The sequence below is a fragment of the Marmota monax genome, unplaced genomic scaffold, assembly GCF_021218885.2.
Source record: "Marmota monax isolate L192 unplaced genomic scaffold, Marmota_monax_Labrador192_F-V1.1 WCK01_AAM20220418_F8-fsc00083, whole genome shotgun sequence".
Taxonomy (NCBI): domain Eukaryota; kingdom Metazoa; phylum Chordata; class Mammalia; order Rodentia; family Sciuridae; genus Marmota; species Marmota monax.
This window is the reverse complement of record NW_026692848.1, coordinates 1975429-1988685: the sequence shown is the minus strand read 5'-3', so window position 1 is coordinate 1988685 and position 13257 is coordinate 1975429. Positions and strand designations below refer to the sequence as shown.

The 13257-nt window shown below is 58.3% G+C and overlaps 1 protein-coding gene across 6 annotated transcripts in view; it reads right to left on the bottom strand.

The window, feature by feature from the left end:
* Kif25 (kinesin family member 25) overlaps nucleotides 1–13257 on the bottom strand; it is a 45623-nt gene that overhangs the window by 16233 nt on the left and 16133 nt on the right. For 5 of the 6 annotated variants that reach the window (XM_058580913.1, XM_058580910.1, XM_058580909.1 and 2 more), the window contains 2 exons: nucleotides 11052–11140; nucleotides 10013–10049 (listed from right to left, as the gene is read on the bottom strand). In XM_058580913.1, coding sequence (XP_058436896.1) covers nucleotides 10013–10049; nucleotides 11052–11140 — 126 coding nt within the window. Of the gene's footprint in view, nucleotides 1–10012; nucleotides 10050–10490; nucleotides 10689–11051; nucleotides 11141–13257 lie in introns of all 6 variants that reach the window. The other variant, XM_058580914.1, reaches the window with a different exon arrangement.

Here is a 13257-nt window from a genome sequence, read left to right as displayed (position 1 = left end):
TAATCAAACGGGAGCCAGGGTGGAGGACAGGCCCTGGGCCAGGGCCAGCTGTGGCCTGTTTGGTCGACACAGTTTCCTGGACCACCCGGAGCCCTTTGCTGACGAATGCTGCAGGCTGCGAGGTGCAGGATAGCTCCAGTGGTCAAGACAGAGGACGCACGGCCTCGAAGACGGCAGCCTGCAATGCCTGGCCCTTAGAAAAAGGTTTGCCTGCCCCAACCCAGAGAAGGCACTCACACCGTGGGGAGTATGTGATGGCCTGGGGCCAGTGGCCTGAGCATCCTGGGCACTTGCAGTTTCCCATAGGGGATGAAGCCCCCGAGGCTGGAGAGCCGCTTTCCAGCCACTTCCCCTGGGCCTACTGAGCCGTCTCCTTGAGGTACCTCCCATGGGAGGGGAGCCGAGGCCGCCCTTCAAGAAGTGGGGCACCAGCTTTGGCTGCGGCTGAACAGAAGGAGGTGGATGGGCTCCAGTTCCAAAACAAACTGAAATTTCATGGAGAGACAGCAGCTTGGGAAGGCAAAACAGCAACAGCACAGTTCTGAACGGCCAGGCGTTTGCTGTCCACAAGTCCTTGTATTTGGAGGAAGCAGGATGGGCGCTCCCCACCCCCTGGCCAGCACACGATGCGTGCACAGGAAGAACATAGGGATTTCTGTGAGATGACAAATACATGCCACCACGTGCCCATTCCGGGGTAGAGCCACAGGCTGTGGGCCCGACAGCTGTCAGTGCGAGCAGTGGTCCTCTTCGCTGTCCACTGCTGAAAGCCCCTAATGGCAGCCGCTAGAGCACAACGCTGCACACCTGGCCAGGTGGGGCTCCTGGTGTTGAGCTCTGAGGCTGCCGCACAGGCGACCCTTCACCGTCTGCAGTCACAAGTAATGCCACGTGAGTCCCAGCATGCATCTGGGTACGGCAGGCTAGGGAGACACGACTAAATGTTGGCCTCTGCACACATCCTGCGGGGATGAGGCTTGGCTTTGCCTGACAAACAGCCTGGCCCGGCCCCTCCCACCTGCAGCGCCTGCCCCGTCAAAGCACGAAGGCCCTGCCCGTGCCCGGCCTGTCCTTCACACCACTGCATAGGAATATTTCCAAGATGCCAACTGAAGAGGGGGCAGTGAGGTCCCTGAAGCCCAAGAAGCAGTCACGGGAGGGACAGAGCCAGGTCTGGCAGAGGGTCACCCAGCCCTTACTTCAAGTCCCTGTAAGCTGTGGTGGACCAGGAGGTCATCTGGGCCAGGATGAGAAGATCAGGAGCGCAGGTCGGGGAGCCTGTCCAGGGGAGGGCAGCTCAGCGAGACCCTAGGGAGCACTCGCTGTGCGCCATTGCTTCGAGAACAAAAGGTTCCTACACCCCCCTGTCGTGACCCCAAGACAGAGCTCGCTGCTCTTCTCACCCCCTAAACTCCCTAATAAAAGGCAGGAGCCAAGCTCAGATACCAGCCACGACCAGTGCACCCACAGCCTGGCTGCCACACCCCAACATGGCCAGCCTCGGCCCCACTCCCCCGGCCGGCACCCCTCTCACTCGACCCCGGGAGTGACCCCCATGCCACGCAGGCATCAACAGGAAGTAACGACCCAGCTTCAGCTGTAAGGAAAAACCAGTGGAAAACCTGACGCTCGAGGGGTTCTCTAAGGAGCACAGAGGGCCCAAGCACAAGCTGGAGACCAAGCGCCCTCGGGCTCCCGGGACCTCCGACTGCAGTGCCACCCGCGGAGGAGAACACCGAGACCGTCCCCAGAGCAGGGAGTGGCTGTCCCAGCCCAGCTCAGGGCTCTTTTCTGCCTGTGCCCACAGAAGCTCCCTGTTCACAGCACTGCATGCCTCTCCGTCTCAAGAATACAGCCTCCAGCCCCGGGTGGGGGCTGCCTGTGGTGGCGCGTTCCCCAGAGGCTGTGGATCTGCAGCCGCTCTCCCGCAGCCCCGTCACTCGCGGGCTCAGCCTCCGGATTCTCGCCATTCCTGAGGCTTCTAGAGGCAGAGGATGGAATCCAGCGTCCTGCAGCGAGGACCGGGCTCCAGGCCAAACCGCCCCAGCCCTGCACGGTCTGTTTCTTATTCCTACCTAGCTTCCTAGCTAGCTTTCAGACCTGTAGGGCTCAAAACTGCTCCCAAATTCCAGATCTCACATTTTATAGAAATAAGTCTGAGGCCAGGAGGAAAAAGGCAGACCCCATGCAGACTGGACAGCCAGCTGCTCCACCGCCGTGCCCCCCCGGGGAGGCGCACTCATAGCCAAGGCTGGGCCTCCTCCGGTAGCAGAGGGGAGCCCCACCCTCCTGGGGGCCTAGGCGGGGCACCCAGGTGAAGCACCCTCTGCGTCTTTCGGAGATGTTACCTGGATGCCACGGGTGGTCGGGGTCTTCCAACTCTGATAAGCCACAGGGTGACACAGCTGCGACCCTCTCTTGAGAGGACACCTGTGAGGACTGCAGCCTGGGGACCGAGCAGAGCCCTGAGTGAGACCACCAAGGGGCTGGAGGGCTCCCGGTGACTTCCTAGGACCTCTGTGGATAGGGCAGCGCCTACAGTTTATAAGCATTATTAATTCCTGTGTCTATGTTCAATGAAGGTGCCGGCAGTACCAGGTGACACAGGATTCAGCTTGCAAGGGGGACATCAGGCACCAGGTGGGCCACCCAGGGAGACCAGGCATTGCCCACGTCTGGTTTCCACATGGGGTGATGCGTTTATAGAGGTGTTAATACTACAAAGTAATGATGCAGGCGTGGTTCTGAATCACCCACATCTCCAGGTTAAGAGAGGAGTAGTAGAGCCATTGATAGCCCAGCCCCGACCCGCCACGTGGACTACGTGATTCCATGGCTGGGCATTCCTGCGAGCCGGTGGGGATGTGGGCCACAGGGAGCCCTGGCCAACACAGCCAGGAGACGGCTGCACCCCGAAGGCAGAGGCCCTCCACACAGAGGAAGCCCCAGGCATGCTGGTGCTCAGGTCCCCAGGAAAGCTGACGCCTGTCCCTGCACGGGGGTGAGAGCCACCGCTTGCTACTTCTGGAAGTAAAAGGAAAGAATGGGGTGCCCATCCCACCTCCCTCTGGGGCTGTCGCTGGATAGCACAGGGGTGCCCCAGCACCCTTCCAAGTTTCCAGGAAAGAAGAAAATCAAAGGAGCTAGATTCTCCCCACATGGTGATGGAGAGCTCACTGCTACTGCTGGCATCAGGCACCTGGCCCCACGCACCTCCCGTGATGCACTCACCACCACTCAGCTTGGGTGGCCTGGGCACGTGCCAGCTGGCAGACTGTGCCAAGGACAGGAGCAAGACGAGCCGCACCTCACGTGTGTCAGCAAAATCAGACTGTGGGCTGCACCCAGGGCTCACGGGGGCTGGAGGGGCCTGGGGATAGGAAAGCCACAGAGGACACCAGAGCACAAGTTGGCAGGACCGCACCGGGCTCAGAGAGGCGCACTGGGTAACGGAGCTGAGGGGACGAAGCTGAGGCCAGATCCCGGTCAGCTGGTGGGGCCATGGCCTCTGTTTGACCGGCTCATACCACCTCTGCCTTAGGCCTCTGTTCTCGTGTCTCTGTGTTGAGTCTTGATTTCACAGAAGGTTTGAAGACAAGGTCACAGAACTTAAGGAAGAAAGAGTGAGAAGAAAGGCCGCAGGGCTCATGGACGAGCCCACAGGCACGATGGCGTGACCTGAGGGACACCAGGGCAGGTGCCAGGGATGCGGTGCACCTGAGGTCCCCGGCTGAGGCTCCGGGTCTTCAGATGCATGCAGCAGAGGGCGGGATGGTGGCACCAGGGGCCAGGAGGGAGGACGGCAGAGGGCACGGGTGGCAAAGTCCCATTCAGCGAGCAGGACACCCTGGAGATGAGGTGACGGCCACGCGCGCCCGACGCCACAGAAGCGCGCCTGGGTGGCAAAGGTGGCAGCTGTCAGGTTGCCTTGTTACACACAGATGGCCATCCCAAACCAGGGCTAAGATCCCTGGTGCCCGAGGCCCAGCGAGGAGAGAGCATGAAACACGGTGGACAGGAGCACCGGGCACAGCTCAGGCGCCTCTGTGCCCCGGCCCCTTGGGCAGTGATCGCCTTCCTTCAGGGAGGAGGCGGGACAGGGCTCAGGCCTGTCGGTAGCTGTCTGCAGGCCAGCTTGCCCGCCCAGCGACAGATGAGGACAGCTGGCCTGTTCCCGCTCCATGCCCCTGACTCGAGCAGGTTTGGTGGCTGGTCAGCCACGGGGCTGGTGCTCAACCTGCTCTGGAGCTGGGGACATGCAGGAGTGGGGGTCCCCTCTGTGGGTGTGAGGGGCTTGCAGAGGTGGCTGTGGCCAGGGGCGCAGTCCTGCAGAGCTGAGGGCTATAGGCAGGGAGACGGAAACACATGGACCATAAGGAAGGGCCAGCTGGCCTCAGAGCCCCTCACAGCCAAGGCCACACTGCTACCAGGTCGCCCTACCTGATCTGTGGGAGTTTTCTATCCCATGATGGGTGCAGAACCTCCAGGGATCCCCAGGCACTGGACTGCTCTGTGCTCTCGTGAGCTCAACCCTCCATGAGTCTGCAGCAGGGGACAAGCCTCTCCTCCACAGCACGGATGCTGGGTGACTGGGAACACTTTCTGATGTCCAGTTCCACATGTCTGATTTATTCAACCTCATCTGAGTCCTTCCCTATGGCCACCATCCCCCTGCACCCCGGGTTGAATCCCAAGCCTCCCTGCCCCAGGCCAGGAACACGACACCTCTTCCCAAATCTACCGTCTGCTCTGTCATGTGGTTTGGACGGTGGGGCAAAGAGCACATGCCTAGCACCTGACACCAAGTGCCAAATGATACTTCCTACATTTTTCATGGGCACTTAGGAACAGAGATGGTTTAGGGTCCTGTGGAAAGTGCCTACCAACCCCCCATAATGTGGTTTTAGGTGCATATGGTACACGATGCCCCTCTCCTGGTTAACTGAGCCTACCCACACGGCTTTGCCCACATGTCACGAGGTGGTCCCGTAGCCTTGCAATCGTAGGATTCATTAGGTCTACAGGTCTATGACTTAAGTATCCATGAAACAAGAAAATATGAGGAACTACCACTAGAAAAGGAACACACTCCAGAGGCACTCTGCAGAAGTGGATGGCTTCCTAAGACGGCCTGTGCACAGGCAGCCACATGCTGGCCCTGACGAGGAGCCTCGGGAGGAGCCGCACGCCCTTGCGGGAAGAGCACTCCTGAGACAGAGGTGGTGAGCAGGGTCTCACCCGTGCTTTGGGGGCCAGCACACCGAGACTGGCTGACAGGAGAGGAGGCTGAGCACAGGGGACCGGCTGGGTGCAGCTGACCCTTCCGTCCTGCGTCTCCTGAAACAGAAACCCAAGCCTCTCTCTGACCACAGTCTGTAAAAGTCACGTTTGTTCTTGAAATAATTTTCAGTTTCTCACAAGTGATTCATATTTGAAAACTAAATCTTGATCCTAAAGAAGTCCCTTTTAGACCCACTTCATGGTTGGAAAGAAGACCCCCTCAGGAGCCACATCCAGTGACAGTCAGGGCTGTGACTCCCTGGTCCTGACGGGCACGGGTGATGTAAAGTGCCTGTCGTGAGCAAGGGGACGTGGCCTCCCTCTCCGGAGACAGACGCTGCCAGTCGGCGTGGTGGACAATCCTGTGACCTGTAGGCTGGTGTGCAGACACTGGTCTAGGGAAGACCACGAGTGCTGGGGGTGCGGGCAGCGAGGTTGCCAAGGAAAGGCACCATGGCAGGGGGTTCAGAGAAGCCCCTGTGGAAGGGGTGAGGGCCCTGGAAGGTGGCCATAGGCTTGCGGGCAGAGCAGAGCCTTCAGGATGGAGTGAGAGCCCTGCAGGTCCTGCCCGAGGCGCCGCGGAATTCCACGAGCACACACTGAAGAGGCTCCGGCCAGGAGTGGGTGTGACCATGATGTGACCAGGTTGCATTTGAAAGGACACTGCTGCTGGGCAGGTGAGCAGGCCGGCCAGGAAGCCAGGAGCAGTCGGGCAGGGGAGAGGGTGGCCTGGCAGGAAAGAAACCGTGGGAGCGCTCACCGCAGAATTCACAGGACTTGGAGATCAGATGTGGCCGTCAGGGCGCCTGGAGTCTCCATGTGATGAGCTGGGAAAACAAGGACAGTGGATCCACAGAGAAGATGAGGAGCTCCGCTTTGGACGTCTTCAGGTTGGGAAGCGCACATGCTAAGATGGGAGGCCAGTGGCTGCCGGATGCGTGGTCTGAAGCTCAGAGGGGTCTGGAGAAGGAAGACGGAGGAGGCAGGCGGCTGTGCCCCTGCTTCTGCACAAGCCCAGGGACTGACTAGGGGAGTCTGAGGCCAGGAGCAGGGTTAGAGAAGATCAAGCGGTCCATGGAGGACCCAGGGTCTCGGGCCATGAGAGACGGTCCTCAGGTGTGTCACTCCGCTGACCCCTCGAGCCCCTCTGCAGAATGCAATTCACACCATGGCAGATGTGGCCAGGCCATGTGACCCACAGCCCCCACCAGCTACATTCGGAAATTGGAGTCGGTGTCAGGCAGTAACAGGGATCCTAGGCAGCAGTCTGCAGGAGCTCGACACAAAGCCCGAACTCTGCTCTCCCATGTCTGGTCATCAACAAGGAGATGAACGTTAAATAAAAACTGCAAGTGAATAACCAGCAAGGCGGCCGCCAAGCAGGAGGCAGGGCCCAGATTCTCCAGCTGACACCGATGGTGTTTTTAGGGCGAATCCAGACCTACCGCAGGCTGAGTGCTGGCTGCACATCCACCAGCCTGGACCTCCAGATCCCGGAGAGCCGCACAGCCTGGGAGCCTGCAGGTCACACAGTCCTGGCTCTTCCAGCAAACCCAGTGACAGGCAGTCCTTCAGCGGGCAGGCCAGGGTCCTGCCAGTGATTCTTAAACTTGAGCCACACGCCCCCGACAAAAGAAATGCTACCTTGTTAGACTGGGTAAGACGTGAAAAGACAGGCGTCCCAGGGAGAAGGTTCAGTGGGACTTGGCGGGGCCTGGAGGGGTGGGCCACTGCCTGCCGGCCTCTGGCTCAGGAGGATCTTCTCACCAGAAATTCAAGGCTGGCCAGAATGTCCACAGGCAGACGGCCCCTCAGACTGGGCCGCAGGGACAGGGTTGGCTGGGGAGGCAGGGGAGGGAAGGCCAGGGCCAGGGTCCCTCTCACCCAAGTCCAGGAGTGAAGGTATGACTGCTTGGAGGCAACCAGGGACCTCCAGGGACAAGGGAAGCCACCTCAAGGGCTTTGGAAGTGTCCCCTCCGGAGACAAGTGAACTTCTTGATGCAGCTGTGACAATGATCTTGGCCGCTTTGTGAGAAACCATCCCATCAACCATTAACTACCACAGAGGACTGCTAAAGCTCAGGATGCTAACACGGTGAGGCACGCAGACGAAGCCGCCTTTCCAAGAAGTGATGAGACTTTAGAAATGCTCCAACATGGCCATTCTAACCCACATGACTGAGATTTTCAGGTGACAGTCAGCGTTACCCACATTAATTACATGCTTAGCATCTCACTTGTTTCCTGAATGCATTCTTTGGTAGTCATAATAAGCTGGAGTGAAGCATAAGCTCAACACGAAAATCCAATTGTCCTGCCTCAAAAACACTTAGCACGAGGGCGGTCTTCTTTTAAGGACATTCTGGCACAATCTACCTCCCTTTTCTCAGCATGTTTTAGATTCATCTGTAAAGCCCACGGTCCATATCTTAACCAATAAGGGCTTTTTAAAGCATAACTAGCATGCGAGTAGTCAGACCTTGGAAAATTAATGTCACCTGAGAGGTGGCTGCATTAGTCTATTTCATGTTGCTATAAAAACATAACTGAGGCTGAGCAATGTATAAAGAAAAGAGCTTAATTTGGCTCACAGTTTTGGGGGCTAGGAGTCCAAGATCAGCTGGCCCCTCAGTTTGACCTCTGTGAGGACTTCTGGCTACTCACAACATGGCAGATGGCATCACCGTGGGGGTGCATGTGGCAGGGGAAAAGAGGAGCAGCAAGATGGGAAGTGAGAGGGGTCCAGGGCCCAGGCTGGCTCTTTGTGAAAACCCACTCTTGTTTCACAGGCCCTAACCAGGGTCCCTCCAATGGGGTCTATGACTCTGAGCAAGCCCTTCCTCCTCCCAGTAGGCCACACTGGGACCAAGTGTCCAGCATGTGAACTCTGGGAACATCCTAAGCCGCATGCAAACCACAGCAGGGCGGACAGCTGCCCCCAAATGCTTCACTTTGGCACCAGGGCTCTTTTTATTTTTAACATTTTTTTAGTTGTAGATGGACACAATACCTTTCTCTTCTTTGTTTTATTTTTATGTGGTGCTGGGGACTGAACCCAGTGCCTCACACAAGGAAGGCAGGCGCTCTACCACGGAGCCACACCCTGGCCCTGGCACCAGGGCTCTTTTCCTTTGAAGGCAGGCAGAGGAGAGCGTCTGAGCCACTCTCCTCCAAGGCAGCAGATGAAATCCCCACCAGCAGCCCCTGCTGGGAGGAGAGGAGCGCTCTCCAGAGAGGGCACCCAGGCGGGAGAGACCACGAGCAGGCTGCGAACGGGCCTGGTCCCTGCGCCCCGTGGGTCTTCCCGCCCTTCCTCTTTGCTCAGCCTGGTACAAAAGCACCAGACTTCGCCATGCCTGGTCTCCACTTCCCGACAAGGGCCCCCATGTCACATGGACCTCTTGCAGTGTCCCTGAATGCTTCTCTCCACACAGCTGTCTCCTGCAGAGCGAACACCCGGGCAGCCCAGACTGCAGGGACAGGCGTCCTGCCTGGGATGCACCGGCACAGGCGCATTTCCCAGGCCCCCCTGTCCTCCAGTGAGCCTGCTCGAGAGGGCGGGCCCAGGGGGTGCACCGTGCAGCTTCAGTGTCCTGTTGTTGACTTGTTGGGGACGCCCGACTCTCATCCAGTGAAGTGCCCACGTTCTGGAGTGGTCAGGTGTTTCCTCTCCTTTACCATGACGGAGGGGGACCTGTCCAGAGGCAGCTTTGGCTACAGCGAAAGCCCTGGGTGGCTGCCCTGTCGACTTCGCCCCCCGTCACGAGGTCACCATGTCTGCAGTGAGCTCTGAGAGCTCAGAGGTGCAGGGCGTCCCTCCAACTGTGCAGACCCTGCTGCCCCCGGGGCCACGGCGGCCACTGAAGCCTGTGACCCAGGCACCACTCCAGGGGCTTCAGAGCCACCTCTCAGCGTCGGCTCTGAACTGGTTAGCCAACGTCTGTGAAGACGCTTCTTACCACCACTCACTGCCCTGAACCACCTCTCTCACACCCAGGGCGGCGTAAATGCTTGGCTCTTTTTTCCCCACACTTTTAGAATAATGAATTGATCATCTACCACCCTACGGAAGTAATCAATGAAGTTTTTTTAGAAAATATTTATGAACTCAGAATTTTTAACTATGATCATGTATTTCCATCTGCTCAGCCATTTCCTGAGCTCCTCGTTTCCCACTGTGCCAAATGGTTCTGTGTTCTGGGGACATGGCCACAGCCTTGGGTACTTCCCCTGTGGCCAGCAAAGGTGGCCCCGGCTCACCCTGTCCCCTCCCAGCCCCATGAGGTAGCCTGAGGAGCACAGTGCTTGGAGAGCAGAGCGTGCATCTTCTCAGAGCTACTTCCAGGCATCGCTGGGGTAGAACTGAGAAGCATGAGGGGTTCAAGGAGAGACAGAATCAGGTCTGTTTCCAATTAACACTACAAAGTTCATGTTTGACTTCACTGCTTTTAGTTTTGTACCTGTGTCTCTTTTCTGAATGCTCTACTTTTTTGAACCTACCCACCTGCCACATGCTCAGTTTGCAAGAGACTGGGCTCTGAGGCTGCAAACGCAAAGCACTGGGGGACCTAAGCCAGGAGCCACCCGCACAGGAGCAAGAGCACCTGCTCCCCCAGAAAGTAGGCAAAGCCACCCTCCCAACAGCAGAGTCTGCAGGAAGCTGCCCTCCCGGTAGGACACCTTGGGAGCCAGAGTCCCTGAGGACGTGGGGACACACTGGGGACTACTCACATCATCCAGTGCATGGGCCACTTCTCGCGAGATGGAGCTGTAGGGACAAACGACACTTAAAATGCACACGGCAGCATGCTTTCTTTCTGAATTCGCGGTGTCCCCTGCTCTCTCCCTGGCTCCTCCCCACCCCCGACTCCCTGGACTCTGGCTTCATTCTTGCTCCTCGCGGGTGTTCCCTGACCTCTCCTGCGTCCACGTGTCCCTCTTTCCACACACACGTCTCTTGTCCTCTCTGGCCTCTTCTTCTACCCTATACTCTTCGCTTTTTATTTCTTCTGTTCCTGCATGATTCAGAACAGGGGCCACCACGGGCCCTGCTCTGCTGGGGGCACCCTGCGTCTGAGCTGCCGCATCACACTTTCAGGGTAGCAAGTGCGACCGAGGAACTCAGTTTCTGATTTGTTCAATCTCATCAGTGACTGGTGACGGGCCGCCCAGAGCAGATGACAAAGCAACAGAAAGCTGCATTTGGTACCTTGAGGCAAGGACCATCTGGAAGCCAGGCCCAAGAAGCTGTCACATGTCAGGGTCACCACTACACTGTTTTCCCTATTTTCGGTCCTTTGACAAACTACAAATGCTCCCAGTCCACAAGGTGCACTCGTGCTTCCTGAGGCCTTCCTGAAGTCCAGCGCTCAGTCATCCAAGGTGAACACAGGAGACCAGGCAGGTCCTTAGAGGGGAGTAAAATGTGGACAGAAGAGGGGGGACCTGAGACCAGGAAGGCCACACCAGCCAGACTAGGGGGCAGGAAGCAGATGACAAGTGCAGAGGAGGTGGAGAGGCAGGGGAGGCTGGGGAGTGGGGGTCCGGGGGTTTCAGCCACTCTGAAGCTCTGTCCCCAGGTCTAGTTGCCTGGCGAGGAGCACCAACCTGAGGGATACCTCCACTCGGACACCAGCAGCACCTGTGGGGCCAGGGCTGGGGAGCCAGGCTGTGGAGACTCCTGCCAGTTCTATAGCTTTTCCCTCAACACCCCCACGTGGCCACACACAGCCACACACGGCCGAAGACGATGCCCCGAGTGTAGGGTCACCTGCTATGTGGAGCCGAGCTGTTCCACTCACTATCGAAGGGCAGCAAGGGACGGATCCGACAGTGAACTCGGATGCTTCCTTTCAGCTCCTGCAACAATGATGTCCACTGTGGACACGGCTGTGAGCCACAGGGGGACAGGAGCCACCCCCTCGAGGCGTGCACTGGGGACATTTCCCAGGTGATCCACGGAGTCACTGCACTAGTCCTGACTTCTGGAGAAGGCCTGGGGGCAGCGCGTGGTCAGGGTTAGCCCAGGCTTTTCTGACTCAAACCTAACCCATCCATTCCCTTGGCAGACCACCCGCCCTTGGCAGAAGAACCCACAGGAGGCCTTTCAGTGCATCCCAGGTGAAGTGCACTGGGCATTTTAGGGGAAATTGAGACATTTGGCTCTTCTGCTCATCATCCTGGCCCTCCGGAGGCTTCGCCTGGATAACGTCATGGCGAGGTTGGTCAGGGTGGACGAGGAATGTGGGCCCCTGTGCGGGCAAGGGGCAGGGGCAGCCCGCAGCTGCCCATGGGGAGCGAGTGAGCAGAGCTGAGTGCAGGTGCAGCTGGGAGGCTGTCTGCCCCTCTGCCTGACGCCTCTCCCCACTGCCTTTGTGGCTGTGGGCCCCTTGCACACCTGTCAGCCTGGCACATGGCTCCGGCAGCCTCCAGGCTCCGCCTTCTCCACCCGCCTCCATCAGACCTCCCTGCTCATGGCTGAGTCCCAGCACCATCCTGAATGGCTAAAATCTACCCAGTCGGGTTTCCTCTTTCTCTGGGTGAGGTGTCCAGACCGAGAGGCACGGGTCAGGTGTGGTGGGTCACTGCCAGAGCAGAGCAGGACTGAGGACCACCCTGACCCACGTGCTTTCTGTTGGTGCAGCCCAGCGATGCTCTCGCTGGCTTGGCAGCTCTGATCCTGGCACTGACAGCAAGCGAGGACTGTCAGTCAGGCCACCAGTGGTTGGTAATCAGGTGTCTTGTACCCAAAGAACTCCCGACCTGACTCGAAGGCAGCATCGTCTTCTCCCAGCCCCTTTGAATCATGGAAATCGGAAAGCAAGAGAGCCCTTAGAAATGCACACGTGCAGATGCCTGTAAGGGCGCCGAGCCCCAGCCCTGTGGGGAGAAGCCCGCTTGGGAAGGGGCTGTCCCCGGAGCAGCGGCAGAGACAGCCTTTGATGGGGGGAGGTGACAGAGAGCAGTGAGAGCCAGTGAGACCAGCAAGTCACTCCACCTGCAGAGTACAGGGCCTCGCCACCCTCGCACTGGTGCAGCCCGGGGCAGAGGAGCGGGGTGAGGAGGGACCAGGCCCAAGGCAGAGCCCTGCACTGGCTCTTCTCTGGGACCAGGGACAACATGTGTCTGTCTACTGGAATCTGGCCTTGGCTCAGCAGGGTGCTGCCATGGGGAGTCCCTGCGTCCTTCCACCACACTGTGCCTGGAGTTGGTACCCAGGTCAGGCTCAGCCTGTGGCTCTGGCCCGCTGAGGTATCTGCGACCAGCCAAACCCGCATCTCCTCTGAGATCCCAACCATGCCTTCTACATCCCACCTGAGTCCTAAACATTAGGGCCTAATGTTTAGAGCCAGACAGAGCCACAGGGTGCCGCTGGGCACCAGGGCAGAAGCCTGGCCCCTGCTGGGTTCCTGGGGACAGGAAAACTCCTCTCTCCCCGGGTGCTGGGTAAGCGGGTGACCGTGCTGACAAGAGGCAGCAGCTCCTGCTTGGAAACTGACCCTAAATACTTCACGCAGTGCTTCCCCACGCGCCTGGCTGAGACCAGACACTCCACACCCGCCACATTTCCTTGATTTAATACCTGAACATTTCATTCCTGTAAACTCCTGCTGCTCTCAGGGAGCGACCCTGCTTTCTTTAAGTGCTCACACACTTTGAGCACTCCATTCTAAAGCCTCGTCTTTGATTGATGGTGAGCAAGTCCAACAGCTCTGCCATACGGCTGCTCCTACTGCTTGAGAACCAGGTAAGTGACACTGTAGACGGATCTCCAGCTTCTTGAGCTTCCCGAAGCTGAGGTCAGTGTCCTGTTTGCACAGTGCCCATGGCAAGGAAGGGCCCCTTCGGCTAGTGCAGCAGGTCCAATCACGATCCTGATTCTAGACTCAGGATCGTGCGCCATCGATTCTTCTGTATTGGACTTGTGTCCACCCTAGGTAGTGCGTTTTAGCCCTTCTCACTAGATCCCAGGCTGT